The sequence below is a fragment of the Euprymna scolopes genome, chromosome 14 (assembly GCF_053919585.1).
Source record: "Euprymna scolopes isolate OS-2025 chromosome 14, ASM5391958v1, whole genome shotgun sequence".
NCBI classification, from domain to species: Eukaryota; Metazoa; Mollusca; class Cephalopoda; order Sepiida; family Sepiolidae; genus Euprymna; species Euprymna scolopes.
In genome coordinates this window covers 36,192,383-36,208,237 of record NC_136495.1, presented here as the reverse complement: position 1 = coordinate 36,208,237, position 15,855 = coordinate 36,192,383, and the positions used below count along the sequence as shown (strand labels likewise).

The window sequence follows — 15,855 nt, the reverse complement described above, 5'->3', positions numbered from 1 at the left end:
AAAAATTAAAGTTTATTTTTTAATAAATAGCAATATTTATTAAAAACAATTTCACACTCGTCTGGTCTTTCTAACCGTTAAATCTTAAATTGCAATCGAGTGTTTCAAACAGCGAATTCTTTTTTATTACACACGCGTTTGACAAACACCGAAAACTGTAATCGGACATATAAACATCATTTTGACTTAACTATAAACATCTCAAGTCATGCCAGGACTTACCACCACCACCATCTATAAATATAAATCTCACCTGTCTGTTTAAATGTACACTCATGAGCAAAAAAAAAAAAAAAAAAAAAAAAAAAATGAAAAATGGACCAAGAGTGAAAAAAGGAAGAAATCGATTTTTCAATATTTTTCCATGAATTTTTGTTAATTTTAACTGAAAATTTCTATTTTGCGGATTATTATTATTATAGCAAATCGTAATAATAAGTGGAAAAATTATTCCTAAAAATGGTAAGACCGCCTCTTGGTGAGGATATAAAAAAAATGAATTGTAGGATTAAGGCAGTCCAAAATGACTTACAAGCAGAATTTTTTTTATATGTTAAGAAAAGAAAAAGTGAAAATATTTCTTTCTCTAGTGAAGCGAATTGGTCAAAGGTTCGAAGTCGAATGCTTGGTAAAAGGGAAATCTGGATCTGGTCGTCCTAGAGCATTCACTTTGAAGGACGCCCACAGGCTTAAATTAACTGTTTTGAAGGATTGAAAGAAAACTTATGTTGACCAGAGCAAAAAATTCAAAACAGGGGCTGGAAATTCTCTTTCTTGATATATAACATCTAGACAAATGAAAGAAATGGGATTTTCCTCTAAAAGGTTGACATCTGGAGATATAACTCAGTGGTAGAGCATTCAACTACAGGACGGATGATCTCATGTTCAAGCTCGGGTGTACTTCATTTTATCTTAATTTTTCTTATTAATGAGTTCAATTTACAAAAGAAGAAGTACCATTTAAAAACGCCGCAAATCATTTCTTTGTTTTCATATTTTAAAACTAAACATTAATAAGAAGTGACTTTCCCAGAGCATTTATCGTCAAACCCAAATATCAGCTGACGTGATATTGTAAACAAACACAGACAGAATTTAATGAACAACATTATCATTATTATTTTTTTATTTTTTTATTTTGAAGTAGTCCACAGGGCAAATTATTCCTTGTAATATATAATATTCAATAGAGGATTTATTCTATAATAATACATACGCAATCTGCATAAATTAAAATATTATGTTTAAGTGTATTGTACAATCGGGCAACGCTAAGTGTCAAGCTAGTATACACATAGATACATATATAGATATGTATATGTGTGTGTGTGTGTGTGTGTGTGTGTGTGTGTGTGTTTGTGTATAGGTATATATAAGTATGTATAGGGAGGTGGGCGTGTGTGTGTGTGTATATATATATATATATATATATATATATATATATATATATATAATGTCTTGGTGGGCATAGATAGGGAAAAAGAATGAAATAAATAAATAATAAAATAAGGATAAAAAATTTTATTTCTACTTAATTTTATCTAATTGTCCAGTGTTTGAAAATGTTATTTTAATGGATTAAGGGTTTTATCACAAAAATGTACATAAGAATAACCGGATTAAAATATTAAGTGTTATTTATTTACATATGAATGTGGGAGTATCTGGAAATATTGATTTAAAGGCATATGTATATATGTGTATATATGTATGTGGATATATGCATGTTTTTGGATATATGTGTGTGTATATATGTACATATGTGTATTTGTAGGGGTCGTGTGTATATGTAATATTTGGATATATATGTAAATATGAGTGTATATTGCTGGGTAAATTATAATGAGAAAAGAGGAAGGGGTATGCTCACAAGCACGGCATGGTAAGTTGATGAATTAGTTGCAGGAAGTGGGGTGGAAGTTAAAAGTTCCAGGTAATGGCTAAAAAGGATGCTGACCACTCCAAATTCTAGACCAAGGACATAGATAAAAATTTCGGTATTAAAAGATGAAAGAAGATGAAAAATGCTATTTAATACAAAAAATGTGGACTTTTCAGATTTTTAGTACTCAATCTCTTTTCCCATCAACCCCTTTTCCTCTATGCTATCCATTTTGAACTTTCTTTTTTTTATCATGATTTGTGCAAACAAAAAAGAAGGACGATTTAAAATTAGGTTTCAAAAGAAGATTTGTCCTGAAGACACTGCTTCTCTAAAGGAGTTGTAGTAGAAACATGTACGCACATATGTAGCCAATAATATTTGTTATATATATATATATATATATATATATATATATATATATATATATATATATGTTCTTTGATTTGGTTTTAGCAGTATGTTTTGAATGAATTCAATTATTTACGAAAGTGCATCTTTACCTAAATGCGAGTTGGGAATAATTTTCCTTTTAACCAACTTGGTACCCCCACATGGGAGGCGGTATATATATTATTTTTAAAATATAATTATCCACTAACACGTGTTTCGTCGTCTACGACTCATCAGTGGCTGAATCTAGCGATATTCGAAATCGGGACCCCACGGTAATGAGCCTAAACCCCTTACCGCTGACCCATCTCGCACGACTCCTGATATATCGCGATTTACTTAGATATTCTTTGTTTCAGTTTTAGCGATATGTTTTGAATGGACTTTTCAGATTTTAAGTACCCAATCTCTTTTCCCATCAACCCCTTTTCCTCTATGCTATCCATTTCGTACTTTCTTTTTTTTTTTTTTAATATGATTTGTTCAAACAAAAAAGGACGATTTAAAATTAGGTTTCAAAAGAAGATTTGTCCTGAAGACACTGCTTCTCTAAAGGAGTTGTAGTAGAAACATGTGTGCACATATGTAGCCAATAATATTTGTTATATATATATATATATCTCAGGTTAATATTTTACAGATATTTTACAATGAAGTTTTAACAAGGTTAATACAAGAGTGCTCAATACCGAAGCAGGGCAATAAGTACTTTTTAATTGTTTTTACATGAGAATTAATATGTTATTACACATTCATGAGCATATCACGGTCAGCTAGTTTCTAGTAACTAGAGACCTCTTCAGGCGATATAGCTTATACAAAAGCTTAGTTTATAATGAAAATCGTTCAGGTATTTAACATTACAAAAAATTATTATCAGGAGGAAGACAGAAAAAAGGATGGGGATTAAGTTTTGTATTGAAATAGAGAAAAAACAAAAGCAAAGGCATAAAAAAAGGAAGGAAGGAAAGGGGAGGATAAGAAAACAAAGATAAAAATAGATAAAAATAAAAAATATAAATCTAACAAGGAAAATATATGTGTGTGTGTGTGCCAGCCGTTAATAACGGAAATGCGGCAGACATTCAATGATGCAATGCATCGTGTCAATCTATAAGAATAAATTGATCAGGATTGCGGGTTAAAATGTCGTAATAGGAGACTCAAATTCACGTCAATTAACCAATAACAAAATAAATTAAAATTTAAGTTTGTGTTATATTAAGGTACATATCATTTATTATTTAAATTTATAATATACCTGGTAAATCTTAGAGATTAAAAAATAGTTCAAGATTAAAGTTGGAAAATTAGGGTTAAAACGTTTACTTTTTTTGTATAATAGAAAAAAAACTTATCAATTTTAATCAAAACAAGAAATTAAAGTTAAAGTTTAAGATAAATTTTAGTTAAAGTTTAAGATAAATTTTATATAATTTAATAATAATATTTAATAAGATAAAAATTGAAAAAGCTTTTTTAAAAATAAATATAAAAGAGAAATGAAAAAAAAGTCATTGAAATCTTCTTTGCAAAAAAAAGATTGTATAAAAAAATAAGAAACAGAAAATTATTTTTGCTTAGACTTTACTTATAGTAAAACCACAAAAAATAATAAAATCATTTATTCAAATTAAGGTTATTGATGCTTTTTTTTGCATTTTGAATACACTTTGAATCACTGTTGTTATTTAAGTTTCTCGGCATCTCCAATAATCGCTCGACCTTTTCCATCAGTTCCTGTCAACTGTCGGTCACGTCTGCACCAAAGTCACAAAAAATCCAGGTCAAATAATGTATAAGTACCCTTTTTTCTTTATTTCAAATGGTACCAATTTAATTCTTTTTCAAATAATAAAATGCTTCTACACAATACGAACCTAACTAAAACATTTTTGCCAAACTAAACCTAAAACTTAGATTTAGGGTTAGTTTAGGGTTGGGGTTAAAAAATAGTTTAATATTGCGTAGAAGTGTTTGGAGAAATGTAACGTCAGGATCACTGGATATCATAATAACAAGTATACAGGCTTATTTGTATTTTAACCCATTTTATTCACGGTAGAAACATTAAATTATTTAAATAACGATACTGAATATCCCGCGTGTTGCCATCTTGCTAGTCTCTCCTTGGCCTCTCGAACTCTCCAGTTCTCAAGGACTGTAACCCAAAGCAAAGGGCGACGACACTTAATTTTCTTTATTTAGAGTTATGTTACCTTTTTATCGCTATAACAAGTACCAACAATAAATATTTTCTGTCTTCTTACCATAAACTTCATCATCATCATTTCGCGACTGCATTAAAAATGATGATGTTTGGTAAACTCCATATCTTTTCATATGGTTGTTAATGTGTTAATGTGATCACTACACACATTGGAAAGTAGGAGGACTGACCCGACCTTCCACCTTCATACAGTGCATTGGGAGTCCCAAATGGTCACCTATCTGGCACTGGTCAGGATTAGCATTGCTTAACTCAGTGATCTAATGAGAACCAGTGTGTCAACGTGATTGAACTATAAAACTAATTGTCAGTTAAATATTCTTCAAATTCAAAAAAAACTGGATGATTGGTTTTATTTAACTATCACGCTTAGTTCTATTTACACATATTTTCAATATTAAGCATAATTGCATAGCATTTAGCATGAAAACATTCTAGCCCCCACACACACACAAGTGACCTTGTCTCTGTGTGTGCGGAACGGTTTACCATATCCTCTGTCAATTCTTAGTTTACAAACTTGAAATTTTATATATATATATATATATATATATATATATATATATATATATACTAGCATTTCAGCCCGGCGTTGCCCGGGTATTTGGATGTGTATGTTGAGCAAAAAAAAAAAAAAAAAAAAAAAAAAAGTGGTAGTAGGAAGGCAGGCTCGAACCCGTACCGCAAAGGAGGAAAAGAATGGGGTAAAACCTAACGTTTACGCTGTTATGACCCCCACCAAACCGGAAGCGACATTTTTTAAAATTAAGGCTAGACAATCTAAAGGAGAGGATAACTTTCAAAAATATCGGCGAAAAAAGTAACCGGCCCGCCCCCCTGTAGAAAAGTGCCTAGTTGAAGGGGAAGATATTAATGTTTTTAGCCAATTTTTTTATATTTGTCGTATGAAAGGTCGAACATTAAAACGATACTGATCTCGGTAAAATCCGTCGCTTCTATTGAAAGTTTAAGGCAGACATGCAAACAGACATACATACATACATTTATATATTGGTAACTAAAAATTTTCGCCCCAAACTGATGAAAAAGCTTGCCCTATCTCTGAATACACTTTATGTAAAATTTCAAATATTTAGATCAGAAATTGTCTGAGTAATTTGGAAGAGACGGCAGAGGTCATTTTTTTTTAACTTTGACCCCTATTATGACCCCTTAAAATTTATTGTTTTGGGCCCAAATCAAGTTATTAAGTTAGATCCATGTCCAAGGAACCTATATCTAAAATTTCAAGTGTGTAGACCCAAAATTGTCGGAGGAGTTTGGTAGAGTTCTCAAAGATCAAATCGTTGAACTTTGACTCCTTAATCGCAAAATTTCTGGCCAAAAACCGAGCACATCGATTTTCCCAAATCTCAGTACCCTGTATATCAAATTTCGCGTCTGTAGACTAAAAATTGACAGAGTTATTGCGTAGGGAAATGTACACAGATACACACACATTCACTTTTATAGATATATAGATAAGCTCCTTCAGTCTTGACAGACTACGGATACCCACTGTAAGGGTGCCTGCATGTTAAATTTTTGTGGCAAGAGTTGTGCAATCTCCAAACACACCTCCCCGAGACGACATTGTTGAATACCAGTGATAAGTGGAGGTTCAGGACGACTTGGAAACAATGCCGAGATAAGCGGAGAGCATATACAGGGCCTAGCCTTCTTAAATGGTCCCCTATTTGGTACTGGCCAGGCTCAACGTTGCTTAACTTTGGTGATCTGGCAAGAACCAGTGTGTCAACGTGATTGTACCATACAATTTGATATACAGGTTATTTGAAATTTTGACACCTTAGCAGTTATTTCAAATTTGATATATAGGTAACTTGAACATATATAGGTAATTTGAACATATATAGGTAATTTGAACATATATAGGTAATTTGAACATATATAGGTAATTTGAACATATATAGATAATTTGAAATAGCTGCTAAGGTGTCAAAATTGAAAAAAAATATTCACCTTGGCCGAAGTAATTCGACTAAAGCTGCTACTTTCATGAGTACACAAATATATATTTATACATTCAGGTCATCTTATTTTGAACGTTTTCTTATCCATCTGTTGATATCTGAAACGGTAACAACTAAGGCTTGAGCGCTAGATATTTTAGTTTCAATTCTAGCTGATGGCACCCAAGTCATTTCTTTTTACTTTTAGTATCATTACTATATATTGGGTACAATATAATATTCAATAGAGGATTGGCTCGATAATAATAAACACGAAATCTTCATAAATTAAAATATTATATTTAAGCTTAAATTTTATGACCAAGCAATCTGCTAGTGATACAGGAAGATCTTTTATGACGTCATAAATACTGAAATGACAAAAACATCTCATTATATATTTCAGGTTTCATTGCTTTTAGCTGCTAAGTGGAAACCAATATCTCCTCCACCAGATGAATAGATCTATATATATGGAGAGAGAGAGAGAGAGAGAGAGAGAGAGAGAGAGAGAGAGAGAGAGAGAAAGAGAGAGAGAGAGAAAGAGAGAAAGAGAGAGAGAGAGAAAGAGAGAAAGAGAAAGAGAGAGAGTGAGAGAGTGAGAGAAAGAGAGAGAAAATTGTAAAGATGAATATTAGTATTCCCCTTTAAAATTTGAGCCTATCAAGGTAATAAAAAGCTCAATATACTAGATAGAGCAAGTAAAGAAATATAAAAAATATATGATGAAAATAAAATTGAATAAATTACAATATTTAATCCATCAAATTCAAACAAGAAAATAGAACCAGTTAAAAATCCTTAATAGATGTATTTTCAAAGATAGGCTTTTTTTTTTCTTCCATGGATAAACATAAAAAAAAACTGTATCAATGATAAGCATAAATGTTAAAACATAAAAAGTGAAAAAAAAACAAGAATAAAAAGACATCTTCAACAACCAATTAGCCCATCAATCAATTCCTGAAATGAGAAAAATTCAAGACAAAGATTCGCTTCATAAGAACTTTCTCTAAATCTTTACTTACTTTTCTACTTAACAATTAACTTTTAAAATGACGACTTTTAAAGGTTTTGGGGTATGCCGAAAACGAATATTGCATTTAGATCTTCTGCTAGCAAATAGTTTTCCGGATATTAAGCAATGTAATTCCTTATGCTATAAGTGGTGAACATTGTTGTATGCGCAAGCGCGCGCCAAAAAATATATGCACACGCTTGCGCGTACAACAGTACCCACCACCACTTATAACAAGTAAGCAGCGAAAGGATTGCACAATAAAATAAAACTCTAGAAAGATCCGAATCATTAACGGTGTAAACCTGATAGGTGAATGAAAAACTGTCATCCAAAAATTCAGGTTCGATCAGAATGAGTCACTAGTGAATATCTTGCAAATATCTAGCAATACTAGTTTTCGTAAGGATTTTTTTTTTTTTACAAAGAAGCCACCACTTATCAAGGCTCAGAGGTCACTCGAGGATAAGGGTGAAAGAGTGTACTGTAGCCAATGGGACAATATAGTAATCGTTAGTAGTGTAAATTTGGTAAGCATCTGAAAGTTACAATGTTTTTTTGGTACTTGTGCATTTAACGAACCAGACGTAACTCAGCATTTGCTCGGCTTTGTCCGACGCATGACGTCAACAGCTCGGGTTTTGCTGCTGTCTGACGAAACATGGTCATCAGCCAATCAAAATGCAGCGTGCTTAGTTCCAACTCAACGCGCATGCGCGCGCGTCGAGCAGAAGACGAGAATTCCGATATGGGCGTTCGAGATGGTGGCGACTAGGAATCTCCAGCGCGAATGTGGGTTGCGGTCACGCCACAATTGTGGACTGGAAGAATTTCCTGCGAGATATAATATGCTGGGATTACTTTCTCAGGAATCCCCGGCAGATAGGAGGCCCAGCAGCAGGCCATACGGTCAAAATCGACGAGTCTGTCTTCTTCAACCGCCGTCGGCAGACATCTAACACCGGTCTGGGTCCTCGGTGTATACGCCGAAAAGGAGTTTTTTTTTTTTTTTTGGTTAATGTAGCAAATAGGAATGCCGAAACCCTCCTTCCACTAATAAGAAAATATATTCTGCCGGGGACTACACACGATCGTATCAGACTGTTGGAGCAAAGTGGGAGGTGAACCAACCACCACAGCTTTAATTTTGTAGATCCCGTAAAAAAAAAAAAAAAAAGTTTTGTTCGTTTCCTTTTTCTTACGATTTTTTTCTTTTTTTTGTACGTAAATAGTTATAAAAAAAAAAAAAAGAAAAAACGTTTCATAAAAACAATTACTCACTATTATTTGTTAAAAAAAATTGATCCTACAAATATCATTTTTGTTGGTCATTTTACGTAAATATTTGAAAAAAAAACCCAAAAAAACGTTTCATTTAAAAATAAATGTTTTATATGTATTTATTTTGCAAACAGAAAACAATTTCAAACGATAATACTAATACTAATGATAAAAAAAACATAAATGAACGGTAGGTTTTTGCTTTTTACTTATTTATTTTTGGATGTTTCTACATTTTACAATTTCATTTTACAGTTATTTTGTTGTAGCGTTGTTTTTATTTTATCGGCAACGCTCGGTTTTATCCGGCTGTTGACGTTATGTGTCGGACAAAGCCAAGCAAATGCTGAGTTACGTCTGGTTCGTTAAATGCACAAGTACCTTTTTATTTATTAGAAAAAGAAGGGAAAAGAGAGTAGAAAGAGAGAAGGAATAAAATAGAGTTCACTTTTTTACATGCTTATACACATATTAGCAAGCGGGAGGGGGGCGGCTCTGCCCGAGCGTAAAATACGCTTAAATATGATATTGTAATCTGTCTAGATTTCGTATATATTAGGTCAGTGCAAAAATAATGGTTTTTTTATACATAATATCAAAAAACGACATTATTTTTGCATCTACACTACAGTCATTTCTGAACGTATATACCATATACTGGATAAGGCGAACGAAGCCAGGGCTGTAGCCCTCGATATATCCACGGCCTTTGACAAAGTCTAGCACAAAGGGCTGCTAATGAAAATTAAATTGTACAGTACAACTGGTTGTATAATAAATATCATTAGATCCTTCTTAGACAATAGGACCATCCAGGTGGTCATTGATGGACATATATCCAACCAGTATAACATTAATGTGGGAGTGCTTCAGGGATCAATCCTTGGACCACTATTATTCCTGATATTCATAAACAACCACCCTGATAATATTGTGTCTGAGATAGGTATTTTTGCTGATGATACACTCTATAACATGCATGAGGGAAGAACGGATGTACATAAATTTAAGACAATGGCAGAATTGTTAGAAAATGATCTCCAGACTGTAGTGGAATAGGACTGCAAATGAATGCTAGTAAGTCTAAGCTGTTCTCCTTTAACAAGACGCCTCTCCAACCACTGATAGCCATGACAAATAACACCCTACCTGAGAATTCTTCCTTCAAACACTCCTTGGCCTAACATTTACGGGCAATATGAACTGGAACAAATGCATTGAGGACATTGCAAAGGCTGCTGCAAAGAAGATGGGTTCCCTCTATTGAGCTGGAAGATTACTTACACCTGAGAGTATCCTGTATCTCTACAAGGCCACCATTCGCCCATGCATTGAGTATTGTTGCCACATCTGGGCTGGTGCATCTACCACTAACCTTTTTCTCTTGGATAGGGCCCAAAAAAGAGTTCCCAATTTAATAGGTTCCACTTTGTCAACTAAGCTCCCACCCCTGTACCATTGCCGCAATGTTGCATCTCTGTGCTTGCTTTACAAATATTTTAATGGAATGTGCTGTGATGAACTTGTTGCACGTGTGCCCCCTCGACATATATATCTCCGACAAACCCACTTAACAACAAGATTTCACCCCTTGCCCTTCAGTGTTCTGATCCTTAAATGCCAGAAAGCTTTCTACTCTAATAGTTTCTTACCTCGAACAGTTAGATTTTGGAATTCCCTTTCTGCTACTTGCTTCCTTGACTGTACTTATATGCAATAGTTTAAATGTAATGTAAACCAACATCTTGCTAATTTTTCCAAGGTATGATCCCAAATAGTAGCCCTTTATGTTCAAGTGGCGATACGCCTTGTTAGGGGTGAACATAAAAAAGACAACAAAAATACATGAACTTTCTACCGACCTAAAGCTTGATAAAAATACAGATAATTTGTCGATTTTTAGAAGATGTGTATATGCGTTTTCTGACACTTTTCTGAAACTAATGAATCACATTTTGAAATGACAAAACTTACAGTTCCAGAACTTTAAAACTATACAGGTCTGTAGAAAATTAAATTTCAATGCATTTGGTGTTGAATAATTTTGATTTACTATACTGCTACAATATACTACTATATTTGCTTTTATGTTTATAATGGTTTATGGACGAATAGAGAGTCATGTCCCTTTTTCAGCAAGGATCAATCAGAAAAAATAAACAATTAAAAATTGATTTTACAGGAAGAAAGCTATCAATGACAAAAAACAATAATGCGACTGACTCTACTTTATGTATTAGATGATGTGCTAATATTAAAATTCAAACGAGAAAAGAAATACTTTAGGTTTTAGAACTTTAACTCAAAGTTACGTCCTAAAATGGAATACTGTTGCCACATCTGGGCAGGAGTTGCTCGGCGTGCCCTATCCAGCCTTGATAGAGTTCAATACCAACTTTAAAACCTAGTAGGTGATGTACTTTTCTCTTCCTTGCCACCTCTTTACCACAAAAGAGACGTTGTGAGCTTGTCTCTCCTCTATCGTTATTTTCAGGGCAAGTGCTCCACTGAATATCAATCTATGGTTCCCCCTTGCCAAACCTTCACAAAATACACTCAACTAACTACAGTCACTATACACGATTTCCCTCACTTTCTACCTATGCTTAAATCTAAATGCAGATTCCATGAACAAAGCTTCTTTCCCAGAACTACTCGTCTGTGGAACACTGTTCTGCTGTTCTGCTTTCTGGTTGAATACAACATAGTAGCCTTCAAGTCCAATGTAAACAAGTTCTTGTTGATCCGTCCCCATAAATAATCAAACTCTACTACTAAATTTACACCATTAACGATTACTACACTACCACTTTACATTCATTAACCCTTATCCTTAAGTGGCAACTCCCAAGTAAAAAAAAAAAAAAAAAATGAAAGAAAGTAGGTTGTCCAATAATTTCATTAAAAGCAGGAATCACCTTTTTTTGTCGTTAGTCATTTGGAAATAAGAACATAATTAGTGGGTAAAAGGGGAATCCCAAAAACTGGAGATACTTACGGTTCACAGTCTGCCATTTTTTGATTTGAAAATATTTTTTTTAACTAGAAAGAAACAAAAACAACAACAAAAATGAGATTAGAAAGCCAAAAAGAGTAAAACGTCAATAATGCTTTGCACTGAGTTAGTTTTAAATGGATATTTTCTAAATAAACCAACATCAAAAGCGTTCAAAGTCTTTCTTTTTACTTACATATAACCAGCTGTTACAAGTGAGCAGTTAGTTCAAAGTGATCTGCAAACAGGCCAAGAAATATATATATATATATATATATATATATATATATATATATATATATATATATATATATATATCCTACAGGAAGTTTCTTTATGACGTCATAAATACTCAAATAGCAACGTCCAACTAAAACAGGTGGATTATGAAGCAAGAAATGACACTCTCTCTGTCTGTCTGTCTGTCTGTCTGTCTGTCTCTCTCTCTCTACAATCGCAATTTTTACTTTAGCACCAAAGCTGACACAGATTAGACCATTTTTAAAATTACTTTTTCCCTGTTGGCTAGGTACGGTTGTTGTCTTGTGCAGTTCTAGGAGGTTCACTCTTACAAGCTGTTGCCTCTCATCTTTCGAGGAAGAGAGTAAGTTTATTGCTTGCTACCTGAGACGCTTCTACTGAGAAATGCCGACGGGGCTGCCCAAGATTTTTTTTAATAATCGAAGTGCTCCTCCTTTCTAGGTGCTAGCTTGAACTTTCTTGACCGAGTGCCACATTTTCCTGTAGTGGAAAAGAAGTAAATAACTCTCTCTCTCTCTATATATATATATATATATATATATAGAGAGAGAGAGAGAGAGAGAGAGAGAGAATGTTAAAATTTACAGTTCATCTTTTCAGTTCTGGCACTTTCAAAATACAAAACAAAACTGTTTAAATCTTAACTCATATTTTATTTTTTACCTAGTCAGCCAAAATTATTTAGAGTGAAATGGGATTCAGTATTCTTTCCAAACTTATTTTTACGAAAACCATGTTTTTGAGAAAACAAAAACTAAATATGCAATTTTACCACACGCAATAGAATTTAATTTTCTACCGACCTGCATAGTTTTTAAGTTTATTTATCTTTAATTTCAATATAAGATTTTGGGCAAAAATTTTTTTTTTTATGGAAAATGTTTCAGACAAGGCATGAAGCCACTTGATGTAAGGAGCTAAAATTACTTCCAGATTAAAAATTAGTCAATGAAAATGCTATATTTATGTTTATATAGATAGATTCGAACCAAGAAAACAGCAATTCTTCCTCCTTTGACAGAAAAATCACTCATGGAATGTGAAGACTAAAGGACAAAATAAAGGAAGCAAGATTTACGTGGTTATCGAAGTTAACCGAAGATCCACATTTTACTTTACTAGAATCATTTAGAGTAAAAATTTACTTTTACTAACACCATGCTTTAACTAAGCACAAAATCAGCTGCCAAATGTTTTAATGTTTTTCTTTTTTTTAAGGACATTCTTTGGTCCTTTTCTTTTGAAAAAGAGATGTATTCTCGAAATATTAAGACCTTCACCATCCCGGTTATATCAAACAGTAAATTCATATTTACTGATTTGTATTGTGATTGTCTTGAAAAATTAATGGATATAAAAATAAATGGATACAAAGTGTAAAAAAATAACAAAACTAATAAAACCTTCTTTCGTTTGCCCATTTTTAATTCAAACATCACACCAATACAACAGCCAGTTTCCTACATTGCTATAGCCTTCTTATACTCTGCCAAATTATGTGTGTGTGTGTTTTATTCTGTCTGTCTGTTCCACTTTTTCTCTGAAACTACTGGTCCAATCTCGCTGAAATTTTGCATGGACCTTTGTTATGATAAGGTGCACCAAACTAAGAATTATAGTATTCGTTTGATGAACAGTTAGAGATTAATAGGTATAAAGATGGATTAGTATTTAATGCAAAAATGAGCATAAATTTAACCATATTCAACCATCAATTTGGCATCAAGCACCCATCCTAATCCAAGGGTCTATAAGTTTTGCCCGTTTTTAACAAGCTAAAAAAAAAACTACTATATATATATCTGTGAATTATTAATCATGTGCAAGTTACTAAATTCTTTTCCTTGCCAGTTGCAGCATTCATTTGCCTCTCACCTGAAAATGATTTCATGTGAAGTCTTTGATTTTCACACAAGAAAAAAGAAGAAAAATAAAAAAAAGGTTTTATTAAACACAATCTCTCCGTTATTTTTAATAATGTTTGTTTCAATGAAAAAAGCTGCCTAAATACACACAATTTATATATATATATATATATATATATATATATATATATATATATATATATATATATATATAAAAAAGCTCGTTATATATATAATAAATTATATCAATTATTATAGATTATATTATATAAATAATTATATAAATTATACAAATAATTATATAAATATAGTAATAAATACACATACTCAAAAAATATTAGACACAATCGCAAATATTACTAATGCAAATAATAAGAAATGTAAGTGGCAAATCAAGAGTGAATGTCCAATGGATGACAACTGCAAAGTTTAGTTTACAAGACAACAATTCATCTGGATAAGAACTCTAATAATAAGAAAGTCTATATCAATCTGAGTGAGGGTAACTGGAAACAACAATTTTATGTTCACAGACACTCTTTTCTAAATTCCTTTAAAGAAAATAAAACTGAATTGGATGGTTAACAACAAATTTGCTGTCTGCATTTTTTCAGTTGATTTAGGACAATTCTGATGCGCTGAATCCAAAAAATTACAGTGATTTTGCTCCAATCAGAACAAGCTTTTAAGTTATGACCACATGTCGTTTTTTACATTTTTGTTCACATCTATACGTGTGTGGAGCATTTTAGAAGAAATTGGTGCTGGTAAAATACCATGTCGAATAATTGTTTTGTTTAGAAATGATTATTTTAATGACAAGAATAATTCAGGTGTGATAGTTCTGGGTGATTGGGTTAAAAAGGGATCAGTTTAAGTCATAAAACCTCAAAATCTTTCAAAAATTGGTGCTCAGCATACACAAAGGACTGGCATGTGTGAGATGAATTGGAGCCTTGCAAAAAAAGGAACATGATCAACGACCCTCTGATGGATGGAGACAGAATACTCTTCCCACCACTGCATATCAAGCTCGGCTATTAATTAAGCAGTTCCCCAAGGCTCTGGACAAGAATGGTGACTACTTCACTTACTTGTGCCAGACGTTTCCAGGATTAACCATGGAGAAGTTGAAAGCTGGCATCTTTGGTGGTCTTTGGATCCGTCAGCTCATCAGAGATCCAGAATTCGAAAACTCAATGAACAGAAGGGAACTGGAAACATGGACGGCATTTTTTTTGGTAGTGAAGAACTTTCTTGGCAACAACAAGGCCAGAAACTACGCAGAACTTGTCAACAACATGCTGACTGCTTTCAGAAACCTGGGCTACAACATGAGCGTCAAGATGTACTAGCTATTTTCACATATGGACCAGTTTCCTGAGAACACAATGAGTGACGAGCAGGGGATAGATTCCATCAGGACCTGAAAGAGATGGAGATCAGGTATCAGGGTCACTGAGACACAGACATGGTAGCTGACTACTGTTGGAATCTGAAGAGAAACCTTCCTACTGCTGAGTATTCCAGGCATTTGAAGAAATGGAAGTTCACGCAGTGAAGTTTGAACAATAATGAAGCAACATCCAATTTACGTGTGCTTACTTTTATCAATGCCCACCATTCAGCTTACAGTAATCAATGTTTTCTATCTGGTAATCAATATATATTGTGGGTAAGACGTTTTTTTCTCTTAGGATGATATCTGTTGACAAAAATCAGTTGATAATGTTACAAAAATAAAATCGATTTTGTCAGAAGATTTGATTTTTTTTTTTTACTCAACTTAGCACAAAAACCTGACCTGATGGAGAGAAACAGATGTCATTTCCTGATTCAGTATTGCAAAAAATACCCCAAAACAGTTATAGAAATCTAGACAACATTTAAAAAGTAAAAAATTGTTGCCCAGTGGGTGGGCCCTTAAATATAAAGAACTTACATTAGTCGTCAC

General features: G+C 33.0%; 1 protein-coding gene across 7 annotated transcripts in view; it reads right to left on the bottom strand.

Moving 5' to 3' along the window:
- Positions 1–15,855, bottom strand: part of LOC145292949 (nucleosome assembly protein 1-like 1) — a 140,334-nt gene that overhangs the window by 51,389 nt on the left and 73,090 nt on the right. For 4 of the 7 annotated variants that reach the window (XM_080139143.1, XM_080139144.1, XM_080139149.1 and 1 more), the window contains exon 2: positions 11,779–11,822. In XM_080139143.1, coding sequence (XP_079995269.1) covers positions 11,779–11,822 — 44 coding nt within the window. Of the gene's footprint in view, positions 1–11,778; positions 11,823–11,971; positions 12,056–15,843 lie in introns of those variants that run through there. The other 3 variants (XM_080139145.1, XM_080139148.1, XM_080139147.1) reach the window with 2 other exon arrangements.